The sequence below is a fragment of the Antechinus flavipes genome, chromosome 3, assembly GCF_016432865.1.
Source record: "Antechinus flavipes isolate AdamAnt ecotype Samford, QLD, Australia chromosome 3, AdamAnt_v2, whole genome shotgun sequence".
In the NCBI taxonomy this organism is placed as follows: Eukaryota; Metazoa; Chordata; class Mammalia; order Dasyuromorphia; family Dasyuridae; genus Antechinus; species Antechinus flavipes.
Genome location: NC_067400.1, coordinates 212,653,845 through 212,681,090, shown reverse-complemented (window position 1 = coordinate 212,681,090; position 27,246 = coordinate 212,653,845). Strand labels below are relative to the sequence as shown.

The following is a 27,246-nucleotide window of genomic DNA, read 5'->3' as shown; positions in this document are numbered from 1 at the left end:
TTTATTAAGTGTTAGCTCTGTGCCAGATGCCGTACTGGACACAGGGTATACAAAAGCAAAATTATTCCCCACACCCTGACTCCAACTTAGCTTTCTTTCCAGAGTTTTGTTTTACAATATCACGCTCCTGCACACTCCATGATCCATCCAAACTCACTTACTTGCTCCTTTTCAAAAATGCTCTTTCTACTATATCTGATCCCACCTGTTAGAAATCCTAGCCTACCCTAATAGGAATTATACCTGTGACTAGAAATAACTGGTTTTTACTAAAGCTTTATAATTCAAGATATGAAAACTGCATTAACTCTTTCCAACTCCAAAGCCTTCTCTGTCATTGGTCCCTGGCAATTAAGAAGCTGTGCTTTATGATACTAGGTGAGAAAGCCAGTTTTTTCTTAACTCCCAAATTATATTGTCTTCCACTAAATTCCCATTCTGGTCTCTCCCAACATGATATTAATTAATATTATTACATATTATTTAATTTATATTATTTAATATGTATTAAAATAAATAATTTTTTTTAATTTTAAAAATTATTCCTATTCTGGATGTCTCATCAGACTGTGAAGGTTAACTCATGTTCTAAGAGGATCAGTGGGAAAAGTATCCTTTCCTAAGTCAGAGGTCCTGGGGTCATACTCTGCCTTTGCCACATGACTTTGAGGAAATCTTACCTTTGCAGCACCTCTATTTCCTCATCTGTAAACTAAAGGGTTTGGATTGGATGACTTTTAACTAATTTCTAGTCCCTTCTAGGTCATATAATGTGAATAGCAGAGAAAAACCCTGCAAATAACCTATTCTTTATGGCATTTAAAAGACAATTAAAAAAAAAAAAAGAAAACCAAAATAATTAGAACCTGCCTTCAACAGAATTTGAAATTGTTTATCCTCTCAGCCCACTTTTGGGGGGGGAATCTCTTATGTATCCTTTCTCAGATATTCATTCAGAGTACACTGTTATCCAGATCCAGGACTTCTTAAACAACCAGCCAACTACTGGGGACATGCCATCCTACCTCTTTTCTCAGTTATAATTTCTCTGACTTTAAATGTGTCATTGTAAAGGCCAAATTTTTGTTGCTTCCAAAGTAATAGTCAATTAAACTGATAAATTATTCCATGTTCTAGAAAATGGAGAATAGAAATGGAAATCCTCCAGATTCCTCCCCTTTTCTCCATGTATACAATTTTTTTTTAATTGGGGGGAAGTGGGAGCAATGAGGATTAAATGACCTGTTCAGGATTCACACAGCTAATATGTACGTGAGGTCAGGTCCTTCTGACTTCAAGCCAGTGCTCTAGCCACTGTCCTTTATACAAATGTGTGGGTGTGGGTATGTGTGGGTGTGGGCGTGGGTGTGGGTGTGGATGTGGATGTGTAAATAAAATGTCTTTTAAATCAGTGTCCCTCCCATTTACGCCTTCACCTTGAAGGAATACTCTGATGATGAACCAGAGTACATGATATATTGAGACTTTTCCTCATATTGAAGGACTTTTGATAATTAGGTAACAATGAGGTCCAATAAAAATAAGTCCTTCCTGTACCTATTATTTTGTTTAGTTAACAATGACGGCCAAGCTACAGTATTGTATCTTTTAGATCCTCTAAATCACGTAGTTAAGTTTGGTAGTAGTCTTATTAAAGTTACAAAGATTAAGACTATCAGGTGAATAGAGAAGATCCCCAGCCCTCAATGTGCGTAATGTAGAACCTTAAAGTATAATACCCATTTATGGGTATTACCCATAATATACATAATACCCATTATATAGATCAGAATGGAAGGGAAGTAAAAATTAAAGGGCAGCAAGATGTAATAATGCATAGAGTGCCAAACCTGGAGTCAGGAAGTCTCATCTTCCTGAGTTAAATCTGACCTCGGACACTTCGTAGCTAGGCAAGTCATTTTAACCCCATTTGCCTCAGTTTCCCATCTGTAAAATGAGCTGGAGAAGGAAATGGCAAAACACTCCAGTATCTTTACAAAGAAAACGCCCGATGGGGTCATGAAGAGTTAGACATGACTAAACAATAATTAAATAACAACAACAAAAAATTTAAGAGAAAGAGATCCACATTTGAATAGGAGTTTGACACATATAGTTATGAATCTCCTCCCCTTTCATCTCTGAATTATCTTTCCCTTTCCCATATGAGGAGATTGTCACCTATTTTGCCAGTCTTTCCCCCTACTTCTGAAAGAAGCAAAAGAGAAAACTATAGTTTACCATGCATCAGGAATAAAATATTTCTAATTGGTAGTGATTAGGAGTGTGCACCCACTTAAAAATTAGATATCTTTCTTCATGTTGGAAAATCATGGGTCAGATAAAAGAAAATGAACTCACTAGGGTAGGGAAGTTTTGAAACTTGATATGGACTCAGTTGCCTAGACTGTAATTCTTTGTAAAAGAGCTACTCTGCAAAGTCCACTTATTTCTGTAATCTCCCGTTTGTCGAGTGACTCTGCTTCTCACTTCTTCCTTTTAAATTTTTCTATGTTATAAATAGCTTCAAATTTAATATATTGGAACAGACACTGCACTTCATACAGGAAGGCTGGTGGGGACAGTGCCCATCCACAATGACTAATGGGACTTCTCTCCACTCTTCCCTGTTGTTCATGCTTGGCAGCCCCTGCTCTGGACGTAGATTGGCAAAACAACACTACTTTTGCATCCTGCAGCACGGACATGTGTATCCATGTATGCCGACTTGGCTGTGATCGCCCAGTTAAAACCTTCCAAGGACACACAGTAAGTGAACCTCCTGAAGTGAGCTTCATATTTGGTGGGAATGTCGGGGATTTAAGAGCTTTTATTTTAAACCAGTGATGTTTCTATCACTTAAAAGAGGAGGTTAAGGGTACAGGGCAAGCCTCCTAGAAGCTTTTCAAGTCTTTTTAAAAAGAGCCAGCCCATGCCTGAAGCCATTTATGCCTGATGAGCACTGTATAGTAGTTAGATTGAGTCCAGACATCAGGTATCAGAGAGAAGCAGGAGACCACACAGTAAACTAGCTTGTACTCTGACCATTATTATCCTCCTCTTCCTCCTCAAACACATCTCCCCCCAAACTGGAAACTTAGAATGACTTAGGCTTTTGGCACTGAGATCTTGCCTTATTTTGGCAAGAACCACTGTGTCACTGCATACCATGTTCCCTATGTTCTCTGATCATCATCCTCAACCCTAGCCTTTCTCTCCCTCTCCTGCCCAAGAACCTTGGACTCTGCCTCTGGAACTTATCCTGGGCTGCAATGGGTGAGCTTCCACCTTCCCTTGCCTAGAATTCCTCATCACCATTTCTAAATTATAATTCCCCATGGGTAAACCCCTTTATAAAAAACTTTTGCAGTCTTCCCCATTTTAAAATTTAAAATCCTTGAGGCCAGAGATTGTAGCTTTGTTACCTGGGCAGCTAGGTAGTGCAATGAGTAGAGAACACTGCTTGGAATCAATAAAATTCACCTTTAGGAGTCTCACACTGGTCTACCTGTGTGATCTTGAACAAGTCCCTTAATCCTATTTGTCTCAATTTCTTATCTGTAAAAATAAGCTGGAAAAGAAAATAGCAAATCACTTCAGTATCTTAAAAAAGAAAACCCCAAAGGGGGCCATTATGAATCAATTTATTAGTACAGTGCCTAATGCATAAGTAAGTATTTAATGTTCACTGTTGATCTCTCCATTCATCTCAATCTACCTGGAAAGGTGGTACAATTCAGAAATTGGAAAGCAAAGCACAACTCCATATAGTGACTCACTGATTTTAAAAGTTTTTTATTAAGTTATTTCTGCTTTTTACTTACAAAGCTCAAAATTTCCTATAGCAGATGACAAAATACAAATAATAATTTGGCTATCAATTTAAGTATTATGGGTGCATTTCTTGAAGTATCAGCTCCAAGCTGCACTAGGTTCTTTACCAGGTTTCTGACTTACACTCAGCATAGTATTGCATATTATGGTCAGTTAACCTCGTGAGCCAGTCTCTTTGCCATATCACTTTGAATTATCTCACTTACATATATATATATAATTATCACTTATTTATTGACCCCTCTCACCCAGATCACTTCTTTTCTCTTTTATTCTCAATGGGGCTTAACTCTTATTCCTTCTGAACATTTTGAGACTATCAAACCAAAGAAAGTATGTGTTAAACAAAGTTCAGCATATTTCTCCAACTTCCTCTGAGTGATTCCAAGAGAAAAGGCCTAGGAAAATACATCTTCTATTGTTCCTCTGCTCTGTCTCAGCAGTGCTCCCAGATGAGATATTGAAGGGTGGGGGTTGGGTATAGACGAATAAATGGTAACACACTGCAAAGACCTGCTTCAGCTTCCATCTGGAACATTTGCAATAAGAACCATCAAAAGGGCTCTTGTTCTGACTAATTCAGGAATTTGTTTTGCTAAACTATGCATATTTGCTATAAGGGTTTTGTGTTTTTTCCCCCCTGATGGGAGGAGCAGAAGAAAATATGGGAGGAAGAGAAAATAGATTTTTGTTAATTGAAACAAATTTTAAATTAATTTTTCTTAAAGGGTTTTTTTTTTTCCCCATAATGGTCGTCACTACAGAAATCTACTTTTTCTGTCTGCTGAGTACTTAGCACATATGTATAAATCTCTGTATGTTTGTTTATGTTGGTGTTCCATTGCCTTGTGGTTAAGATTTGTGCTGGTCCTGTAACAAATTTTAACTCCTGCAGACCAGGGATTAAATCTTCTGGCTCTCTGGTGCTCTCCATCTACTCATTCCCCTTTCACTACTGTTCCCTTGAAAAATAGTGTCTTTTATGAGACCATGCACAGTCTCCGATATAAGTGACACTAGTTTTGAGGCCATAAAATCCTATTTTCCCAAACTTTTGTCCATCTCTTCCTCAAAGCAGTATGATTGTTTTTTAATTGAACTTTCTCATAACTAATTTTATTCATTTCACTTTATTAGTCCACCTTCTCTAGCCCAGTCCTTCCCAGTTATGATTTTAGATATTTTAAGAGGAAATATGAGCGAATGTGCTAGTCTATGAATAGATAATACATATGAGAGAGAAAGGGCGAGGGTGGGGGGGGGAGGGAAAGAACAGGGAAGGAAGGAGAAAGAAAGAGAGGAAGAAAAAGAGAAAGAAAAGAGGGATGGCTCAAGAGGAAAAAAAACAGATTGGGAGTAGAGTATATACTTTGGTTTTCTTCTTTGGAAATCTAAGGCATAATTTATTTTAAACTAAAGATCTTATTTTTAAATGATAAAAGCAAAACACTGTTGCCCTCTGCTGGATAACAGATACTTTGATTTTACTTATCTTTTAAAAAGAAAAAAAAAATTTTAAAAGCCTTTCTATATTTCAGAATGAAGTCAATGCAATCAAATGGGATCCTTCTGGAATGCTGTTAGCATCCTGCTCTGATGACATGACGTTAAAGGTAAAAGAGATTAATGCAGAAAAAGAACTGTATCTTCAAAAAATATACGCATGCATACCAATGTGAAATAAGTTCTTTTATTTCATTTAAAAGGTATATTTGTTCATACTTTTTTCACCTTTATTTATATACCTTACTAATTATTGGTTCGGGTTTTTATAATTTATTACCTTTTTTTTTGGGGGGGGGGGTAGGGAAGTAAATTGACATACAGCAATCACTTTGAGGAAAAAAATCCAAGTGTAGCAAAAAAGTTCTGGGCCTCTGTATGTTGTTTTCATCTAAAAAGGGATTTCCCATTCAATATATAATTTGACTAACTATTCATCCAGTGGATCCCAATTTTCATTTAACACAGGGGAACTTTTTTCTGGACTTATAGTCACTATCTTCTCAAATATTGGATTATATTCATCTTGTTTCTGAATAATATGATTGCTAATCTCTTCATAATGGACCTCATTATTAAAGACATGCTTACTTTTTAGAGCTTAGCACCACAAATACCTTTTGTTGCTTTTGATGACTATCTGGTTTTTCATCATTATTCAGATATCCAAGGGCTAGAAATATAGAGCCACATCATATTTACATTCTGTATAGCAGTAAGCCCAGATGTGTCTGATGTGGTAGCAGAATGCCTATTAGAAAACAACTTCATTGTAAACCTTATCTGTAAAATTAAAGAGTTAAATTGTGTTATCTTTATAATTTGCTCTAGCTTAAAACCCTAGATTGCTTCACAGATAGATAAACTTTGCAGGGTATAGAATGGAATTAGAATCTAATTATGTAATTGCCAGTTAAAGAGATTAGCAGTCCACAGCATGCTTCCTCAGGATCTGCCCCACTGACAGAAGGGAAAAAAAAGAAAGAAAGAAAGAAAGTGGGGAGGAGGAAAAGAGGTTCTAGAAATTTAATTTTATTTATTTTTTATTTGCATTATACAGATTTGGAGTATGAAACAAGATACATGTGTCCATGATCTTCAGGCTCACAGCAAAGAGATCTATACCATCAAATGGAGTCCAACAGGACCAGGTACCAGCAATCCAACCTCCAACATCATGTTAGCAAGGTAAAACTAAAATAAACTCTGAATTCCATTTATTGCTGTTTGTCAACAGAATAATAATTGCTCCAGATAGCATTTTTCATTGCCAAGTAAATGACAGCCAGGAATGTAACTGATTGTCTGTTAGAGAGATTATTAAAACTCTTCAATATCCCAAGTGGCAGAAATGGGGAAGTGGCTAACTTTTTTATGAATCTCTATTTATTGGAGGTCAAAGGGGGAATGAACTAAATTTCCACTGAATAGACAAATTGATTCACATTCTGAAATGTTATGTGTTATATATTGTGTGAATTTAATATTGTGGGTTGGTGCCTTTTGTTCTAGGTTGTTCTGAAATCTGTCCATTTGCCAACAAGCATTTATTAGGTGCCAGATCCTTTATTAAGGTCTGGGGATACAAATTCAAAAAAGAAAGATAATCTTTTCTTTCAAGGAACTGTCTAATTTTAACCCTATCTGGACAAGTCAATCCTTTTAAAAACTATTCCAAAAACAGTTAAGTATGGAAACACTTTGAAGGATTAACTTCTAGAACTATGTATAGTAGTTTTTAGAATTTAGAAATTTCAAATTTAATGAATACCTGATTTGATCAGTGTGGGAATTTTCCTCAAAGTTTGAAATCCTTCATCTCATAGGATTCTTCTCTGAGACGTCTTACAAAATCACTAAGAGAAGCTGCTATAGGAAGAAAAAACTATTAAATCACTAGAAAATATAACAAATGAATGTTTAATCTATATTGGATTACTTTCTTTCTTGGGAAGGATGGAGGAGGAGAGAGAGAGAAAAAAAAAATTTGGAACACAAGGTTTTGCAAAGATGAATATTGACAATTATCTTTACATGTATTTGGAAAAATAAAATACTATTAAAAAAGAAAATGTAACAAATCATGGCTTTAATGATGATTTTGAAATACAGTGGCAATAGAGCTAGTTCTGCTTGGTTGGGAGTCATCTCAAAACCAAAATTAAACATCATAGTAGATTTGAATGTTTTAAATAGCTTCCCAAATGTGAGCAAGGTTTGTCCTGCAAATTTTCATCTATGTATTTGTATTAAGAGTTAGTGTACTATCTAGATGGTCTGAGAGAGAGAGAGAGAACCGAGCCTAGAGTCAGGACAACTCATTTCCCTGTGTTCAAATCTGGTCTCATATATTTACTAGCTCTGTGACCTTGAGTGAGTCATTTAACCCCATTTGCTTCAGTTTCTCTCTCTCTCTCTCTCTCTCTCTCTCTCTCTCTCTCTCTCTCTCTCTCTCTCTCTATATATATATATATATATATATATGTATGTATGTATGTATGTATGTATGTATGTATGTATAAAGGAAGAAAGGATCTGGAGAAGGCAATGACAAACCATTGCTGTATCTTTCTCAAGAAAAGCCCAAATGGGTCACAAAGAATCAGGCACAACAGAACAAAAAAAAAAAAAAAAAAAAAAAGTTCTACCCTCCAGTGTGGTCAAGGAATGAACTATTCTGGTTAATCAAATATCCTTCTTTTGAGAGTTGCCATCTATAACATTGTTGGTCAGCTAGATGATGCAACAGTACCAGACCATGAGTAAAGAAGAGTTGAAATCAAATGCAACTTCAGACACTTATTAACTGTAATCTCAAAGAAATCACTTTGCCATTTTGCTCTATTTCCTCACCTGTAAAATAGGGATAATAATATTCCACAAGGCTGTTGTAAGATAATAAGATAATGTTTGTAAAGAACTTAGTATGGTGCTTGGTACATTGGAGATGCTATATAAATGCTAACTGTTAGTATTATTTATTGTGATCATTATACAGAATACCAAAAGGCGCAGGTACAGTCTTTTTTTTTAACCTTATAAATTTTTTTTTTATTATTATAGCTTTTTCTTTATAAGTTATATGCATGGGTAATTTTACAGCATTAACAATTGCCAAGCCTTTTGCTCCAATTTTTCCCCTCTTCCCCACCCCCTCCCCCAGATGGCAGGTTGACCAATACATGTTAAATATGTTAAAGTATAAATTAAATACAAAATAAATATACCTGTCCAAACAGTTATTTTACTGTACAAGAAGAATCAGACTCTGAAATAGTGTACAATTAGCCTGTGAAGGAAATAAAAAATGCAGGCGGACAAAAATATAGGGATTGGGAATTCTGTGTAATGGTTCTTAGTCATCTCCCAGAATTCTTTCGCTAGTTGTATCTGATTCAATTCATTACTGCTCCATTGGAACTGATTTGGTTCATCTCATTGCTGAAGATAGCCATGTCTATCAGAATTGATGATCCTATAGTATTGTTGTTGAAGTATATAATGATCTCCTGGTACTGCTCATTTCACTCAGCGTCAGTTCATGTAAGTCTCTCCAGACCTTTCTGAAATCATCCTGTTGGTCATTTCTTACTGAACAATAATATTCCATAATATTCATATACCACAATTTATTCAGCCATTCTCCAATTGAAGGGCATCTACTCAGTTTCCAATTTCTGGCCACTACAAACAGGGCTGCCACAAACATTCTTGCACATACAGGTCTTTTTCCCTTCTTTAAAATCTCTTTGGGATATAATTCCAGTGGTAACACTGCTGGATCAAAGAGTATGAACAGTTTGATAACTTTTTGAGCATAGTTCCAAATAGGCAGATACAGTCTTAAAACTTTATTGATGGAAATATAGTTTCTATTGGACTATGAATTCCTTGAGGCAAGTGCTGTCTTGTGCCTCTTTTTGTATCCTCAGCACTTAGCATAGTACTTAATAAATATTTATCGACTGACTGACTAATGAAAGAATAAGTAATCCCTTTGGTGACCAGATTGTGTCACTTCTTACATTTCAAAAGAGATATTTGAAAAACTGAGAGAGAAAATTTGGTGATAGAGGGCCAACCTTAACATCAAAAAGACATGAGGTTCAAGTGTTGCCTATGACACATAACCAATTGTGTAGTCATGAGCTAGTTACATATCATCTCATTGCCCTTGGCAGTGTTCTGAAAATATAAATTAAAGTCTAGTAGTGTGGAAGGAGTTTATAGTGACAGTTTCCTACACTGGTAAAATCACAGATCTATTCCTGAAAGGGGAAAAAAAGAAAGAAAACCTAGAAAGTTTGCAGAAGAAACTAAAAAAAATTAGCTTGTTTTACATGAGTATGAATATATAACCTACTTTTAAATTTTGGAACTCAAAAAAATTTTTTAATGAATGTTAAAAAAAAAGTTGAAAAAAATACTTTAAAAAAATTAAATTTCATGGGACCAGAACAACAACAACAACAAAAAAACCACACTCCTCCCCCCACACACAAAAAAATTAAGAAGTGAGCTAATAATGGTCTGGAAAACATTATAGGATAAGGGATCAAATGAACTGAGAATATTTAAGTTGGAGAACGGAAGACTTCACAAGGGATGTGATGGCTATTTTCAAATACTTGTAGAGAAGGAACTATTCCTTTTTTCTTTTTTTAAATTGCTACAGGTGATAAATCTACGAAAAATGGAAAGTTAATGGGGATAAGTTTGGGGTCAATATAAAGAACAATTGAAGTTGTCCAAAGTTAGAGTAGCCTGCCTATTGAATTAGTGAGTTACCTGTCACTAAATTATTTGAGGCATAGACTAGATGCCTTATTTGGGAAATCAGAGTGTATGTTTCAAAGAACCATTCTATCTCAAGGATAGGATGAAGGGTAGGCACTAAAACTATGTGTTTTAACATTAACATAAGGAGTTCTTGGGTGAGGAAATTAATTCCCTCTACCAGTACAGATCATCTGTCTTAAATTATAGTCTTAAATTGCTTCAAAACACTGAGTAAATTTCTTGGGGGTCACACAGCCTAGGAAGTGTCAGAAACTTGAACTCATCCTTTCTTAGTCTCAAAGCCATCTTTCTGTCCAAATGTCTTGCTATCTCTCTGTGATTTTCAGGAAATCAGAAAATAATAAAATAAACTCAATGCTAGACTATATTCCAGTTAATTTAGTGATTTTTTTTTTTTTTTGATTCATGGGACATGAACTAAGGTCTTTGACTTGTTAAGTCAAGACGTTTGACTACTTACTAATTTTGAAATTAATGTCTCTTCTCTAGTCTTCTGTGACTTTATAGTATCTTGGTTTTTCACGTATCTCTCTGACTTTTTGCTGTTCTGATCCATTTATGCATCAGTCATTAACTATGTGCAGTATACCATGTTTGAGCTGTGCTGGAGACAAAAATAGACAAACAAAACAGTGTTAACTAGCTTTAACAGCTTTTTAAACTGTTATGGTGCTAGCAGAGGTAGGGGGTTGTGGGAAGGAGAGACAAGGAAAAATATCAGTGATTCTTTTCTCACTGCTAGAAGGTAAGCTTTACCTAAAATTTCTGTCCTTGGTCCTCATCTATTATCCATGTTCATTTTGCCCCCTTGGTGATGTCTTTAATCCCAATGACTACCAGTATCATGTTGGTGTAGATGATTCCCATATCTCTGATTCCAGCCCTAGCCTCTCTTCTGAGATCCAAACCCACTTTTTTTTTAGTTTTAAAAATAAATTTTATTATATATTTTGTTTTTACAACATCTATATTTTCCAAAGGAATCCTCTCTCTTCTGCCTCCCAGGGAGTTATCAAGAGTGATTTTATTTTAAAATTTTAAAAAGGACTTTAAAAGAAGATGATAAATGCTTTAAGAGAAACACAATACTAAAAAACAGTTGGGGATATAGAGCTCTTTTGAAAGGTTGTGATAAGAAAGATTTCATGGTGAAAGTTGTATTTGAACTGGGCTTTAAAAAAGGAATAGGATCTTAATGTATTATATTTTAGAAAGAAGGTATCATATGAGAAAAAGAAAGGAGGGAATAATAAGTTTATCAAAAATAATAACTTTATCAGATTGAACCAAAATATTAAAAATGATCATATATTTATGCCTATCTACACAAAATCTACAAGAGGTACTTTATCATAATTCTTCTTTGCAGTCAAAATTGATCATTATAATTTTACAATATTAAGTTTTGACTTTTTTTGGTGGTTCTTTCCTTTTACATTGTACTCATTAGTGTGTGTATAGGTGTATGTGTGTGTGTTGTTTTCCTTATTCTACTTCATTTTGCATCAGTAATTTCCTATCTTTTCATGTTTCTCTATTTTTATTATTTCCTGAAGTAATATTCCTTTCTGTCCATACATCACAGTTTAATCATTTTTCTAATCAATGCCAACCTACATTTTCAGTATTCTACTGAACAGCTCCATCTGACTGTCCCATTGATATCTAAAAAAGAATTTTCACCTTATTCAAAATCAACATATCTAAAAGAGATTTTTTACCCCTGATTTCCCTATTTTTATTGAAGACTCCATCATTTTCCCTGTGACTTGAGACCTCATAACATCTCCAATGCATTCTTCTTTCTCAACCCCCATAAGCCTAGTTTGCCTGCTGCATGAGTCACTCATTTGTCCCTCCTTTGCTTGCCCATGGGTACCCCCCTTGTCAAAACTCCACCTACCCCACTTTTCTTTTTTTCCAGAAGTTTTCTAGTAGCCCTGTGCCTGGTGCCCATATCTTAAATTTCTCTACCCTTCCTCAAGTACATTCCAGATCCTATCTTTCTCCTGTTCAAAACTTTCATTGATTATTGTCTCCCAAATTAAAACCATACTTCATGCCCCTACCCCTGCAAGCCCTATATAAAATGACTCTAATATAATGTTTCGTTTTACTTTATTTTCTTGTACACAGTCCTGCACCGTAGCCAACTTAATTGTTTGCTGTTCCCTGAATAATTCCCTACTTTTCTACCTCCTTTCCTTTTCTCATATTATACCTTCTTTCTAGGATACAGTGTATCAAGATTCTGTTTCTCTTTCAAAGCCCAACTCAAATAATTTCCATCAGGAAACCTTTGCTATCATATCTTTCAAAATAGATCTCTCTTCCTCCCTAATTGTTTTTAATATTTTGTGTCTCTTAAAGCATTTACCGTCTTCTGTATTATCCTGTAGGTGTTTGTATGCTCATATGAGCCAGGCCATAAGAATTTTGAGTTCTAGAACTGTATCTTGTGCCTAGTGCTTATGAATTAATTATAAATACTAATTATAGATTGAAAGTTTTTAAAGTCCCTTGCCATATCCTTTCATTCTCACAACAACTCTTTGAAGTAGAAATTACAGCCAAAAGCATAATAAGTTTGGGGCTACTTGTAACCTTAAAGTGCAATCTTTACCTGTCCAGACACTGCTCCTTTTCTACTGTTCAGTTCCCTTACTTTGTGGACCTTCACTAGTCCATTTCTCTGCAAAGGATGGGAGTAACCAGGCGAAGTCAAGGAAGCTACCAAATATACTACTCCCATGATCACACACCCTGATAGGAGAAGCTCTCCCGGGGTTTTTATTTTTCCCCTACCTTGGCAGCCAGTTGGTGCAATAGTTAGAGCCTTGGGTCTAAAATTAGGAAGATCTGAGTTTCAACCTACCATCACACTTATAAGCTATGTGTCCGAGGCAAGTCACTTAACCTATTTTTCCTCAGTTTCTTCATCTATAAAATGGAGAAAATAATAGCATTTACCTCCCAGGATTGTTGTGAGAATCAAATGAGTTAATCATTATTAAATGGTTGGCTCAGTGCATAAAGCATCATTAAGTAATATAAATGTTACTTATCATTTTCATTGTTATTATTATTATTATTATTTTCCTCCAGCTTAGCCCAAATTCTGCTGTTCCCAAAACTCATCTTCTTAGATAATTTTTTCTCATATTCTTTCTATCTTGTTGTTTTCATTAAACCTAACTTCCCCCTAAAGACATCACATCTTGGCACTCTTTGCAAAGCCAACTGCTCTACTTAACTCCTGGTACTCAGGGCCAAAATGGAGAAATTGGGGTACTCCTTGTTCCCCATTACCACTTTTGCACTCTCCCTTTTACTGTCCCCTCAGATCCTTTCAAAGTTCACTCCATCCTCTGATCTGCCCCTTCTTAGTTCCCTAAATTCTATTTCTTCAGCCTCCTTCACTCCTGTGTGTGAACTACTCTCAGAATTGTCATACCTCCAAAAGAGGGTTTTGATTAAATTGTACCTCATTGTCCAAATTTCCTACTTCCAACTCTGAGACTAAGGATTTATTTATCCACATTTTGTAGAAGTGGATACTAGGATTCTGAAAATGTAAGTGAATTGCCCATCATCATGTAGCTAGTAGGTGGTGGGCTCTCCTCAATGCCAAACATGGCATTATTATTCACTTTATATCATGCTGCTTCTCAAGTCAGACAATCTGTGGAAATCTCATTTAATAGTGCCCAGGTGAACTGAATTCTAGGTTGCAGTTTGTTTCATATAAAATGGTATTCTTTGATGAGAAAGGAGAATATATCCCAAACCCACACCTTCTTGGAGGTGAGAGATGTTAATACAATGTACATATTTTTGAACCTCTTCAATATATTGATTAGTTTGCTGGACATTTTTCCCTCTTTTTCCTTTTCTTTAAAAAATGCTATTTATTATGTGGGATGGCTCTCTGGGAGGTGGAATAGGGGGGATAATTATGATAATGTGAAAAACTGAAGCTATCAATAAAACCTTATTTTTTTAAAAATTGTTATTCTTTTGATGTTGGTGGTAACTTTGATTTCTAAGCTTTCAAAATAGAATTGTAGAATCCTTTCCAAATCTTTTTAAAAATTTTGTCAACTCAGCTAGCCATTTTCTCAAATATGATCTGATTAGAATAATATTGTTTTACATTTTAAATAGTGTAAGAGTATTTAAAAATCGGACTTACTTTAGAAATATTTCTTATGCCACCTATTGAAATAGACAAGTGATTATGAATATTGAACATTTTTAGATAACTTGCAAAAAATCTCCAAGTTTCATCTTTTTTTTTTCTGAGTCAATTGGAGTTGTGACATGTCCAGGGTTACAGAGCTAAAAAGTGTTAAGTGTCTGAGGCCAGATTTGAACTCAGGTTCTCCTGACTTCAAGGCTGGTGCTCTATCCACTGCACCAACTAGCTGCCCCCATTTTTTATTTTTTTAAAATTATTTTTATATATTATATTATTTTTACTATTATTATAATTATATATAATTATAATTATAATAATATGATATATTAATTTTTTTAAATAAATCAAAGTAACTCAGTTTTGAAATAGGGAATTGAGGAAAAAATTCTCTAATTTTTTAGGATTTCAACTTGAAAGCATAGAAAAATAAGATAAATCCCAAATAAAATTTGTTACCTGGTTTAATAAACTAAAGATAGGAAGGAAAGCATTAAATTATTTTTTTCTTTAATATTTCCCCAGTGCATCATTTGATTCTACTGTCAGACTGTGGGATGTTGAACGGGGAGTTTGCATCCATACACTGACCAAGCATCAAGAACCTGTCTACAGTGTAGCATTCAGCCCCGATGGAAAGTACTTGGCTAGTGGTTCTTTTGACAAATGTGTCCACATCTGGAATACTCAGGTAATTGTATGACTTTTATTATAGAACTCTATCCAAAAATAAAATTTAAATCTTAATTGTTAGACCCACAAAACATACAAACAGCTTTTTTTGGATGGAAATAATTATCAATTCATATGTTCAAGATGACAGATGGTATATGGTTGAACAGCTGAGTATTCTTGGAGCTGTTTTAACCTAAACAAATAATTTAAAATGTGAAATGACCAAAAGAAGGGTAAAACAAACTTTATCCAATTATTTTATGCAAAACAAATAATTTAAAATGTGAAATGACCAAAAGAAGGGTAAAACAAACTTTATCCAATTATTTTATGCAAACTATATTTCCTGAATGAAAATGTTACCTAATGAAGGATGGTAAATATTTTACTGTTAGGTTATCCTCCCAAAGATGTGCCACAATTCTCTAGTAAGATTTACGGACTTTAAAATTCTGTGAAGGAAAACAAATATACAAAAGAATTAGTGCAAGATTTTGTCTTGCAGTAACTCATGATTCTACCTAGGGTCATGAATAATTCTAAATAGAAGATAATCCTAAATCTAAGTTTTCTGTTCTGGAATACTTCTTAATTCTGTTTGGCTTCATCTGTGATTAAAAACAAATAGACATTGTGGGAAAAGCACATCATTCCTCTAAACCCAGTCCAAATGCCATCTCTTTTAGGAAGCCTTTTCCCATGAAAATGAGTACACTCTCCTAGTGAACTCTTATATCCCTCTTTTTGTGATGTTTGCACATACTTTATTCATTTAGATATCATGTATTGTGCTATATTCTGTTTATTCCTGTGCTTGCCATATCTCTCCATTAAACTGTAAATCCTTGAAGGGTCTATCCATGAGCTATGGAAGAACACTAATCAATAAGAAATTTAGAAGCATGCTAAGAGGCAGAGAAATCATAACCTGGTGTTAAAAATTTGCCATTAAGAAATTCAATTGTGAATCACTCTCTTTTATGTATGTGAAAGATAAGTGTTTATCTTTCTATGAAGCAAAAAAGGTACAGAATAGAGAGTATGTCTCAAAATATATTGTACAAAAAAAGTTGAAACACTTTGTTTTTGAAACACTCAGTGAAAAATGGACCTTTCCATTTATAAATTATCATCTTGAGTTTGTGTTAAGGTTCCATTTTTTAATAACAAAAAAAATTCTAAATCCTCTTTCTGAAAGAAATAATTTGTACAATAACAGAAAAGAAAAAAATATTAAAATTATTTTAATCTATATTGGATCTCCTCCTAAAATAAATGCATTTATTTCAGGTATAAAGGGGAAAAGTAGTTAATACTTCATCATAATGAGAATGGGAAATAAAATCTTACTCCAGTTAAGTAAAACAGGCATGTATTTATCTTTCTTGAAAGTTAACAGGAATTTATTATCTATATAGCAGAAAAGCCAAGGTTTTTCTGACATTTTTTCTATGTTAGAATTTCATTTTTCTGCTGCTTATTAATTAAACACCAATATTTATCCAATGAGAATTTCCTTAGCTCAGACAAAGAGTATTTCCTTTGTTTTCCAGGTTTATATTTTTAATTTAATAGTGTCATAAACATGATTTCATTGTGGGTATGGTTTTGGTTAACAGATATAGGTTTGTCCAAACAGGGGTCCTCAACCTTTTTAAATAGGGGACCAGTTCACTGTCCCTCAGACTGTTGGAGGGCCAGACTACAGTAAAAACAAAAACTTTGTTTTGTGGGCTTTTAAATAAAGAAACTTCATAGCCCTGGGTGAGGGGGATAAAAGTCCTCAGCTGACCATTTGGCCTGCAGGCCTTAGTTTGAGGACCCCTGGAGAAGATTCAGGTTTTGGCTTTAAACTTCCATCACAATTATTTGATAGTATACATCAAAATGACATTTTTAAGTGTTAAATTGCTTTTTTAAGTGGAAACTGATTTCCTTTTACAGAGTGGAACTCTAGTACATAGCTACAGAGGCACTGGAGGAATCTTCGAGGTATGCTGGAACGCTAGGGGAGATAAAGTAGGAGCAAGTGCATCTGATGGCTCTGTAAGCATCTTCTTTATTTTGTGGATTTTCTTATGAGCAGAACTTGGTAAAAGAATCACAGAGATTTGAGAATAATAATAATAAGAAGAAGAAAGATCTTCCAACAATGTTTTCTTCTAATGTCTCATCAAGGCATACAGAGGAAACCTTAAGTTCTCAGTCTTTATACTGGAGGAAAGTAAAATTTTCCAGACTCTTATGCGTCTGTTTCTGGGGATGGATTATATATCTTTCCTTAAACAGATTTCAGATTTTCATCACTTAGAAGAATCTCAAACCAGCCAAGCAGGACCTTAAGAGATCATCAAATCTAATTTCCTCATTTTTATAAATTAGGAAATTGAGACTCAGAAAAGTTAAAACAACTTAGAATTACACAAGTGGTAAAATAATCACAGAGCTAGGATTAGATCCCAAGTATCACTCTGCCATAGTAATGGCATGAGATGGCATGATGGTTACCTGGTGATGATCACAACTGAGAAGAAACATTTACAATCTGCCAGTGATGTATGTGCTTGTCAAAGACAAAGATGAAATAGTCTCTATTTCTCTAGTCTTAAGAGACTTACATTTCAACCAGAGAGAGGAGTTGTATGCAGAGTGTAACAATAATACTTTGTATCTATTTAGCACTTTAAGGTTTTTCAGACTGCTTTACAAATGCTCTCATTGGGTCCTCACGGCAGTCCTAATAGTAGTTTATTTTTTCCATTTTACAATGAGGAAATGGAGATTCAATGTTTTGTCCAATATCATATGGCTAAGTGATGTTCTGAACTACTGTGTTAGACACTGTGATCTGGGAGTCATTTGCAGAGAGAGTAAACACATGCAAGCTGATGAGAGTATCCAAACAGTAAAAGAGACTAGGGTCTGGAACTTGCCTAGAGCCACACAAATAGTAAATTAGAGAGCTGAGAATCAAAGGAAGACCCTGCAATACAAATCTTTCCCCAGCCTACCAGAGCTCTCTCTTTTTTCTCCTCTTCCTCTCAGAAGACAATAATCTAGTCCAAATCACTCATCTTTTTGGATAAGAAAACTGAGCCCCAGTTATGTGGTTTTCTCAGTTCCACACTGCTCATGAGTGTCATACCTAGAAGTCAAGTCATTTGTCAAACATTTATTAAGCACCTACTATATACTAGGCACCATTCAACAAAGTTATTAAACACCTACTATGTAACTAGGTACCATTCAACAAACACTTATTAAGCACCTGCTGTGTACCAGATGCCATTCAACACTAACTGTAACTAGATACCATTCAGCAGACTTTATTAAGCACCTACTGTGCACTAGGCACCATTCAACAATTATTAAACACTTATTATATAACTAGGTACCATGCAACAAATTATTTGTTAAGCACTTATTGTGGACTAGGCATTCAACAAACATTTACTAAATACCTGCTATGTGTTTGGTACTACAAAGCCAAAAATGAAACCTTGGGGGCATGCTTTCTAGAAATATATCCTATCACTAGACTTAAAGTCCACCAATGTCCATACTTTCTTTGAGAAGATCATATCCACTCTATGCTAACTTTGCCACTCCTCTATTCACAAAATTTTAGAAGTTCCCCATTATTTTCAGAAAATAGAAAATTCAGAGCCTGGCATTTAATTTAAGCCTTCTACAATCTGGCTTTGCCATTATTCTCATTTTGGGTTCAGTTCAGCTGTCACCCTTGTGTTAAGCCTCCTGTGATCCTCTACTTGTCAGTATTCTGCCCTTCTTTCAAATTACCTTGCATTATTGATATACTTGTATATATTATTCACTCTTTTCCCTGCTCTTTAGTAGAATATGAGCTTCTCGAGAACAGGAATAGTTTCATCTCTTTTTTTTTTTTCCTTTGTATTCCCAGGACCAGGTATATGCTAGGTACTTAAGAAATGCTTTTTGAAGTGTTTAGCCTATATTTTGAGTGGTTCTTAGTGTATCAAACAAGAGTCATTTGTGAGATATTAGACTGAATTTGTAGAATTAGAATGAATGTACTCAAAGCCTCTCATAATAATGATATCTTTCTCTTTCCTTCCAGGTTTGTGTTCTAGATCTGCGGAAATAAAGGCAAAAGCCTATAGAAAAATTTTTAAATGGACCAGCAGTGAATGTGTGGGGTAGCAGCACTCTTCAAAAACAATTCTAACAGCTCAAAACTGTACAAACTTGACTTAAGTTAGAGTGTACAATGACAACAATTCTCCCTGGCCACAAGGAGTCTAGTATTTTTCTGTAATCTTCATCAAGGAGTAAAAAATAAACACACACACACACACACACACACACACACATACACACACACACACACACAAACACAGTCATATCACAGGGGAAAGGATGGTTTCCACCTGGAACATTCAGCCTTGGAAGCATGAAGCCACCAGCTAGACATTGCAACTGTTGGGTTTGCACCTGAGAACTCATTCTGATGACTGGGAAAAAAAACAAAACAAAACCATGAAAGCTGTGCCAAAAAAAAAAAAAAAAAAAAAAAAAAACCAACAAAAACAAAAAAAGCAAAATGCTGTGATAAACCAAAAGGGAAAAAAATTCCTCCTCCTTGTGGTGTTTTTTTTTCCTTCCAATTTGGACACTACAGTTGCTTTCCCAAAGGACGTTCAGAGACCAGTTTGTACTGATGAAATGCGCGACTTTGTAATCTCAACACTTTCTATTTTCTAGAATTCTTTTTGTTCAATGGTTTTTCTATCCGCTGGAATATTGTAGCCTGGACACTTACAGGCTTAGATTGGAACTGGGATTTCCCCTCCTCCCCTCTTCAGTTTTGTTCTTCCTCTTTTATTTTTTCCTTCCCCCTCCCCTTTTTTTAATTTTCTTTTTATTTGTTCAGTAAGCCCACAATAGATACAGCCTAATGGACATAACAAAATTTTTGAAAGACAGCTTTCCTCTTCCTCTTCCTTTTCCTCCTCTTTTATCATGCCCACCTTCATCTTTTCATTAACTCCTTCTCTCTTTCTTTTAGTCCTCCATGCTTTAGACCTTAGCATAAGGGGCACTTTTCAATAAATTGTGTATTAAGTGCTTTATGTGAGAGTAGAAGGCGAGGGGAGCTTTTTACAGGAAAAGATGACTTATTAGAGAAAGAACCTGGAGTATTTTTGGAAAAAATATTTTTTATGTTAAACGATTTTAAAAACCTAAAGTTGCCACCAGAAATAGGCAGATTTGTGTGATTCATGTAAAAGACACCGATTTTGAAGTACTTAAAGATGCAGTATCCCTTTTCCTCTTTGCCTCATGAAATGCTATAGGAAAAATTTGGTTGAACAGATATCAACCTTCTCTACCCCACTTACTGTGTGAGTTATTTTATTAACACATCAGCTTGTTGCGTGTGTAAAAAAAAAATTCAAACTCTTGGTTCTAAGTACAGTATTTCATTTTTCAAGCTTTAGATTCACTTTAGTAGCTAACAGTGACAAACTATAGGCACTAGGACTCAACAGAAATTTCCAAACTCATAAGGTGTGGAAGGTGCCGAAGGTGCCATTAAAACCTACCCCCAAGGCATGATTTCAACTATTATTCATTCCTTTTTTTTTCATTTTTTTTTCTTTTTTTTCCCTTTTTTTTTGCAGTAACAGACACAGCTCTTTGGTATCATCACCATTCTAGAGATTACCATTGGCTAGTCATCACAGAGTAGACTTTAAAAGGCTCCAAGATCAGACTTTAGAGAATAACCAAAATAAATGTGAGGAAGATTTTTCCTTCCTGAGGATGAAATATGTAGGTAGGATATTATTAATAATTTCTGCCGCTCTTTATAATTACTTTCCCTGATGAGAAAATGGGGAGAATGTTTGTTTGAATAATAAATCTTTTTACGATTGTTTTTAAGATAGTAATTTCTTTGTGTTCCTAGCGGAGCTCCATATTATCGTGATCAGGTGATCTTTTGCACTATTTTTTCAAAATCCTACACTGGCTTATTTTTAAGATTAGCAATAGGGGAAAATACTTAGGAGAGGAGAGGAGGGAGGCTCTTTTTTTACAAAAAATCATGTATTTTATTGCAAGCCTAGGATGGGATCAATGGGTTGGTCTGGTAATTGGGGCCCCTGTGGGCTGCTGATAACAGATAGATTCCAGCTGGGTGCATGTTCCAGGGATGATCAGGGGTATTCTTGAAAAAAATGAATTATTCTCTGTGGAGAGGGAAGCCTGTCTCCATGAAATGAGAAGAGCTTCCAATAGTATTTTGGAATAGAATTGAAGCAGTTACCAAAACTGTTGCATGGTTTTTTTGTTTTGTTTTGCTTTGTTTTGTTTTTATTAATTGTTCCAGGATGATTAACAAGATACCACTTGGGTATTTGAATTATCCAAGATCTGTCCTCTAGAGGACCAATGAAGTGCTCTGCTTATGATCAGAGTATTTTTTTTCATCTATTTGTTCCCCAGGCACTTAAAACAAAGCCAAGCTAAAGGTTTCACCATTCCCTTTTTGGAAGACAGTGGGCCCAATTAATTGATTTTAAAATAACATGACGACTGCCTTGCTGTCTAGGTAGATTTGTGGAACAGTGTGGTTAGTGCCATCTTTAGTCTTCTTCTACAAGAACCACACTCACCCTTCCCCCAAAATAAATCACTGTACAAATTTAACCATCTCTAAATATCCAAGTGAATGTTGTCAGAAGGTAGTGGCCCCATTTTTAATGCTTACCACCAGTGACCACCCCTACCAACCGCCACCATCAAAAAAAAAAAGAAAAAATGGAGGCAAGGAATCTGAAGAACCTGTTAGACAATCTAAATATTAATGTGAGCAGCCAGGGTCTTACTGAAGTATTTTCATTTTACCTCTTGGTAAATTTGAACCCCGTCTGCATGATCAGATTGAATTAGAGCACTGTGCTCAGGAAGCTATGTTAGTTTCCCAGCAGGAAAAAATTTCTTCAGGCCACAGATGAAACCCTTTGACCTAGGCATCTGTCTTTCCAAAGCATGTCACTGGTTCACAAAGAACCAGCTAACAGAGCATGGATGATCCCACACAAATCCATCAACCCCAGCAGAAAAAAAAAAATCATTTTGTTCATCCATGAGTAACTACTTATTCAAGATGTCTGCCCTACTACCAATGAGATGGTGGATTCATCTTTATATTTTTCAAAGGACAGTTTGTTTTATTTTTATCAATTAACTTTGTTTACAATTCTTAAAAATTGTGAGAAACAGAAGTACTTAATGACTTAGTGACCAAATGCCCTGATTCTATGAGCAGAGTAAATAAATCTCCTTCACTGACTGTCTTCAACTGAGTTTGAAAAGATGAACAGCTATGTTGGAGGGCCTGTGCCTGAGCTCAGTGTGAGAAAGAGTACTGCATCTTTCACCTAGGAAGCATTGAGTTGGTTCCATGGGGGGACAAAAAGGGCCTAATCGGACAGGGTTGAACACGCACTAACCCCATGCTACATTGTAGGACTTTACTTTTGATTTGTCTTTTTTTAAAGAAAAAATAGATCATTTCAGAGCCAAGTGATGTGCACTTTGTCCAACGTAAGGGTCTGCTTTTTGTTGTTATTTTTTTCCTTAAAAAAAAAAAAAATCTTTGTTTTGCCTTTTTTAAAAATTGTGTTTCTTGTCAAATGCAGAAATGTTTTCATCCACTCACTGAAGTTTTTGAATTCTGGCTTGTGCAGTTTTTATTGTCTGTGTCAGACTTGCAGCCAGACTTGGTTCTCCGTCAGCATTTCCCAAGTTCAGTTAAGTCAACATTGACCCATTTTGTTCCCCTGCCACTCCCTACTCACCACACACTTAAAAATCACCTTGTGTGTCGTAACTCATTTGTTTCAAGGAGAGAATCAACAGATCATATTCAGTGTCTTGAATAAATTGCTATATTTTGATATTAGAAAACTTTGTGGGTGTTGTTTCTTATTCTTCCTGGATCATTCACATATATGTACACATTCTTGGTAGGGAATTAATAACTTAGATTTCTTTTCAAAACTGCTGAGCCATTGAAGTTAAATCAGACCTTGTTTTGAAATGATTATCACCAAAAAAAATTACAGATTGCCTTCTAAAGTCTTGCTTGAGTAAGACTTATTTATGTATCATCACAACTGCATACTTTAAAACAACTACAGCTATGTATCCTTAGCTGGAAATAGCATCAACCACTATTTATGGCAAGTATAGCTTTTTTTTTTTCCTTAGAAGGAGGTTTTTTTTCATTGTTTGTTTCAAGATGGTTGTTTTATCTCAACAGGTATATTCTTACCAGTCAGACACCCAAACCTTTGGGAGTTTGAGCTCTTAAAAAATTAATATTAAAGTCGAAGATCAAAAGAGTTAAGACAAATAAGAAAATTATTTCAGTTTTTTTTTTAATCTGTAAGTCTTCCAAAATATTATAATTATCTCTTTTTTTTAGATTCACTATATGTGTAATAAAGACTGTCATACTATAAGATTCATTGTAAATGAAGTGACAGAATGGGAAGAGTGTGAGAGAGTATAAGGATATAACTTCACATGATAAAAATAATAGTAATAGCTAACATTTATATATGGAATTTTAAAGTTGACAAAGTGCTTTCCATATATAATTGCATTTGATCCTTATAACAGCCCTGGGAGATAGAATCTATTAACTTTATTTTTATTTATTTACAAATGGGGAAACTGAGGATGGGAGGTTAAGTGATTAGCCCAGGATCACCCATCCATTGATGAGTATTCGAGGAAAGATTTGCATTCATATCTTGACTCCCAAGTCCTAGCACTTTATCCACTATCATACCTAGCTGCCCCAAAAGAATTATAACTTAACCATTCAGACAAGAAAAACCTAGTTTTAGTTTCAGACAATTCCTTGAATATGCTTTCATTTGTCAAAATAGTAAAAGGACATTACTTTAGGAGTAAAAAAAGTATCCAATATTACTGATATAACTCTAAACCTGATTTAATCATTTATTTTTCACAGAAAAAAAATTATATTTTCATATTTCTCTAACCCCACTATGTTTCTAAACTACATGTAGAAAAGACACTGTTTATTAGGTGATTTAAATATTTCTTTGATTGCCATAGAATAGAAACCCCATTTTCCTACATACTTTACTGGTGAATAGAGCTGTAGGCCTAAAGTCAAGAAGATTTGAGTTCAGATATAGTACCTGACATTAGCTAAATGACTGACAAATCATTCCACTTTAGCCTTAGTATCATCATCCATAAAGTGAGGAGGATAATACCACAGTGCCTGACATATAATAGGTGCTTAATAATTGCTTATTTTCTTCCTATGTCTTATTTATTTATTTTTTCAGGAATAAGGCATTAGAACCAAAAAAGGTACAACTGGGGACCAAAAGAGGAAAATCCCATATAGACAGAGGAAATCATCCCCCAGAAATGGATGCTTGGAGGTATTCTGGGCAAGTAGTTGTGTCAGGAAACTATGTTATCAATGAGGAAGTGGACATAGAGAAGTAAAGCAACCTACTTTACAGCTAATAAAAGATAGGGCCAGGATTTGAATTTATCTTCCAACCCCATATGCAATGTTATTGCCATGCAACTTTAGGCAATAAATGGAAGAAAAAGCTGAATGAGTGAAGATAGAATTTATTTAATTCATGTACCACACACACACACACAAATAATACTCCTTGCCCTATAGTAGCTTATATTCCCATGAGAAGAGACATCATATGTAAGGAAATGAGTAACTAAAGAAAAATATTTTGACTTGGAAAATCACAGGAATGGTGAATAGCCCAGTAAGGCAGGCAAACGGTTTAGAACCAATCATGGCCCTAGGTGGAGTATCCCAGCAAATAAATAAGACCCCCTCATCAGTATAAACAGCCTGTTAGATAGGGGGCTGAGCAGAAAAACAATCAGCAGGTATTGTGGGCAATAAGGAATAAGGCAAAGCTCCCCCACAATACACACACACACACAACACACATACTTATGTACATCCCATACATTCTGTAAGCAGGATATAGTTTAAATAAGCATGATCATTTGAAAAAGTAAAAATGTTGAGTCACCAGATTCTAGGAACTAGGCTGATCTCGGGTTGAAGGCTAAGATTAAGCCTGCAAATGAATGATGGTGGCCCTATTGTGTACCATATGGGGGCAAAAAAACCCAGATTTCGCCAGACACCCAGGTCATGCAACTCATATGTTAGAACTGATTCCCAATTAAATGCTTTAACAACGAAGAAATAATGACCACCCTGGAAAACCAATTTTTCACTTCATGTAGTCAGATAGCAAGATCAAAGTCAAATGGTTTGAACAAAGACCAATTTGACATATTTCTATTGTTTTTTTTTTTAATTTTCTTTTTGCCAGGCAATTAGAGTTAAGTGACTTGCCCAAGATCAGTTAGCTAGTAAGTGTTATATGCCTAAAGTCACATTTGAACTCAAGTCCTCCAGACTCCAGGGTCAATACTGTACCCACTTGCCATTTAGCTGCTCCTCTGCTATAGTTTTAAAGGAAAATTCTAAAAGATCATAAATAATGCTTCACAATGCACAGTAAATCTCTGAGAAGTGGCTAAAAGCTACAAATAGATGCATCACAAAGTAATCACTGCCAATTTCTGGAGAGGACATTAATTATCAGAGAGGATATTGACAACTTCTAGCAATGCTGGTCATTCCTCTTATTAGGAAGACTCAAGAGTTTTTTTAGTTTTTTATTTGTTTGTTTTTAAATACATGGAACTGTTCATTAGGGCCAAATGCTTTTACAAAGTTTAAATGACTGAACTATTGTAAACTTTCAAGTTAAAACCTCTTAGTCTATGATTCTCAAAAGGCTTTTCTACTGTCATTTGGGACTCCCTACTTAGAAGAAAAAACTCCTACCAGGGTAATCTTGCCTTAAAATATTTGTTGCATTGTTACTTGCTTATAAGTAGGCATCAAGTCACCTGATTCTCATAACTGTTCATTCATTTAAAAAGCATGGATTAAACACCAATTATATGCCATACACTATTCTAGGTACTAGAGATGCCAAAACAAAAATGAAACAATGCCTAGTAATGTATATTCTATGGGTTATAGTAGCAGTTGAATCTCTGAAGGATTATGTAAAATAATCTAGTTATTTGAAGAGACCTCTCTTCAAGGTCTCTTGAAGGTGAGAGGGGGAAAATAACTTTCTACTTTTCTGGGGAAGAGAAGAGTTCTTACTTCCAGAGAGACAGTGGGAGCCTACCGGCCCAGATAGAAAAATTGGTAGAAAGATGAACATGAGTCACGGCATCCTACAAAAATGAACACCAGCATTTCCTTTTAACTAATGAGCCTGTTCAGCTAGATGGAAAACCATTTGGATACTTAATTGTTTATATAATGTCAGCTAATAATAATACATGGCAGCTATGTGGTGAACCCAAGTTCAAATTTTACCTCAGACATGCATAAGCTGTGTGACCCCAGGCAAATCACTTAACTCTGTTTGCCTCAGTTTTCTCATCTGCAAAATGAATTGGAGAAGGAAATGGCAGGATGTTTGCCAAGAAAATCTCAAATAGGATCACCAACAAACACAGATAAAACAACCAACAACAAATAGCAATATTATTGTTACTGCTCTTAATATTAGCTGATATTATCAGTCATTTTTTTTGTTGATGTTCTACACATATATAATGAGAGGAAACATGCAAGAGCAGAGGGTTCACCTTGAAATCAGAAAGAACTGAGTGGAAGTCTGATGCATACCAACCATGTGACCCCTGGACAAGTTATTTATTTTCAAAGCACCCTGGCAACTTTTCCATACTATAAACTGCAATTAATTTGTATCAGCAAAGGGAGTCCCTTACTAAGCATTTAGTACATTAATAAAATCATAGACCCAGCCAGTTAAAATTCTCACCACCTAATTAATAAATCTTGGAATTATTATAAATGTTATCAATATATAATTCCTAAATTTTAATTAATAAATTTAATGATGTTTTATTATTTACTGTAATTTTATTAGTAAAATGTATAGAACGGTTAAGTTTAAAACTTGCTTGAAGAATTTTGGGATACCCTCTACTTTTGATATAATCTGGCATCACTTCACTAAACTAGTAAAGGCTGGTAACAAGAATATGTCATTGGTCTTGTCAAATGTAATCAAAAGATTAAAGTTTACTTATGTACTCTTTAT

At 34.9% G+C, this 27,246-nt stretch overlaps 1 protein-coding gene across 12 annotated transcripts in view; it reads left to right on the top strand.

The window, feature by feature from the left end:
* TBL1X (transducin beta like 1 X-linked) overlaps window positions 1-22,963 on the top strand; it is a 359,711-nt gene extending 336,748 nt beyond the window's left edge. For all 12 annotated transcript variants that reach the window (XM_051984556.1, XM_051984558.1, XM_051984547.1 and 9 more), the window contains 6 exons: window positions 2,648-2,769; window positions 5,373-5,447; window positions 6,398-6,525; window positions 14,858-15,023; window positions 16,952-17,053; window positions 19,107-22,963. In XM_051984556.1, coding sequence (XP_051840516.1) covers window positions 2,648-2,769; window positions 5,373-5,447; window positions 6,398-6,525; window positions 14,858-15,023; window positions 16,952-17,053; window positions 19,107-19,133 — 620 coding nt within the window. In that variant the 3' untranslated portion in view covers window positions 19,134-22,963. The remainder of the gene's footprint in view (window positions 1-2,647; window positions 2,770-5,372; window positions 5,448-6,397; window positions 6,526-14,857; window positions 15,024-16,951; window positions 17,054-19,106) is intronic.
* The last annotated feature ends 4,283 nt before the right edge of the window (window positions 22,964-27,246 follow it).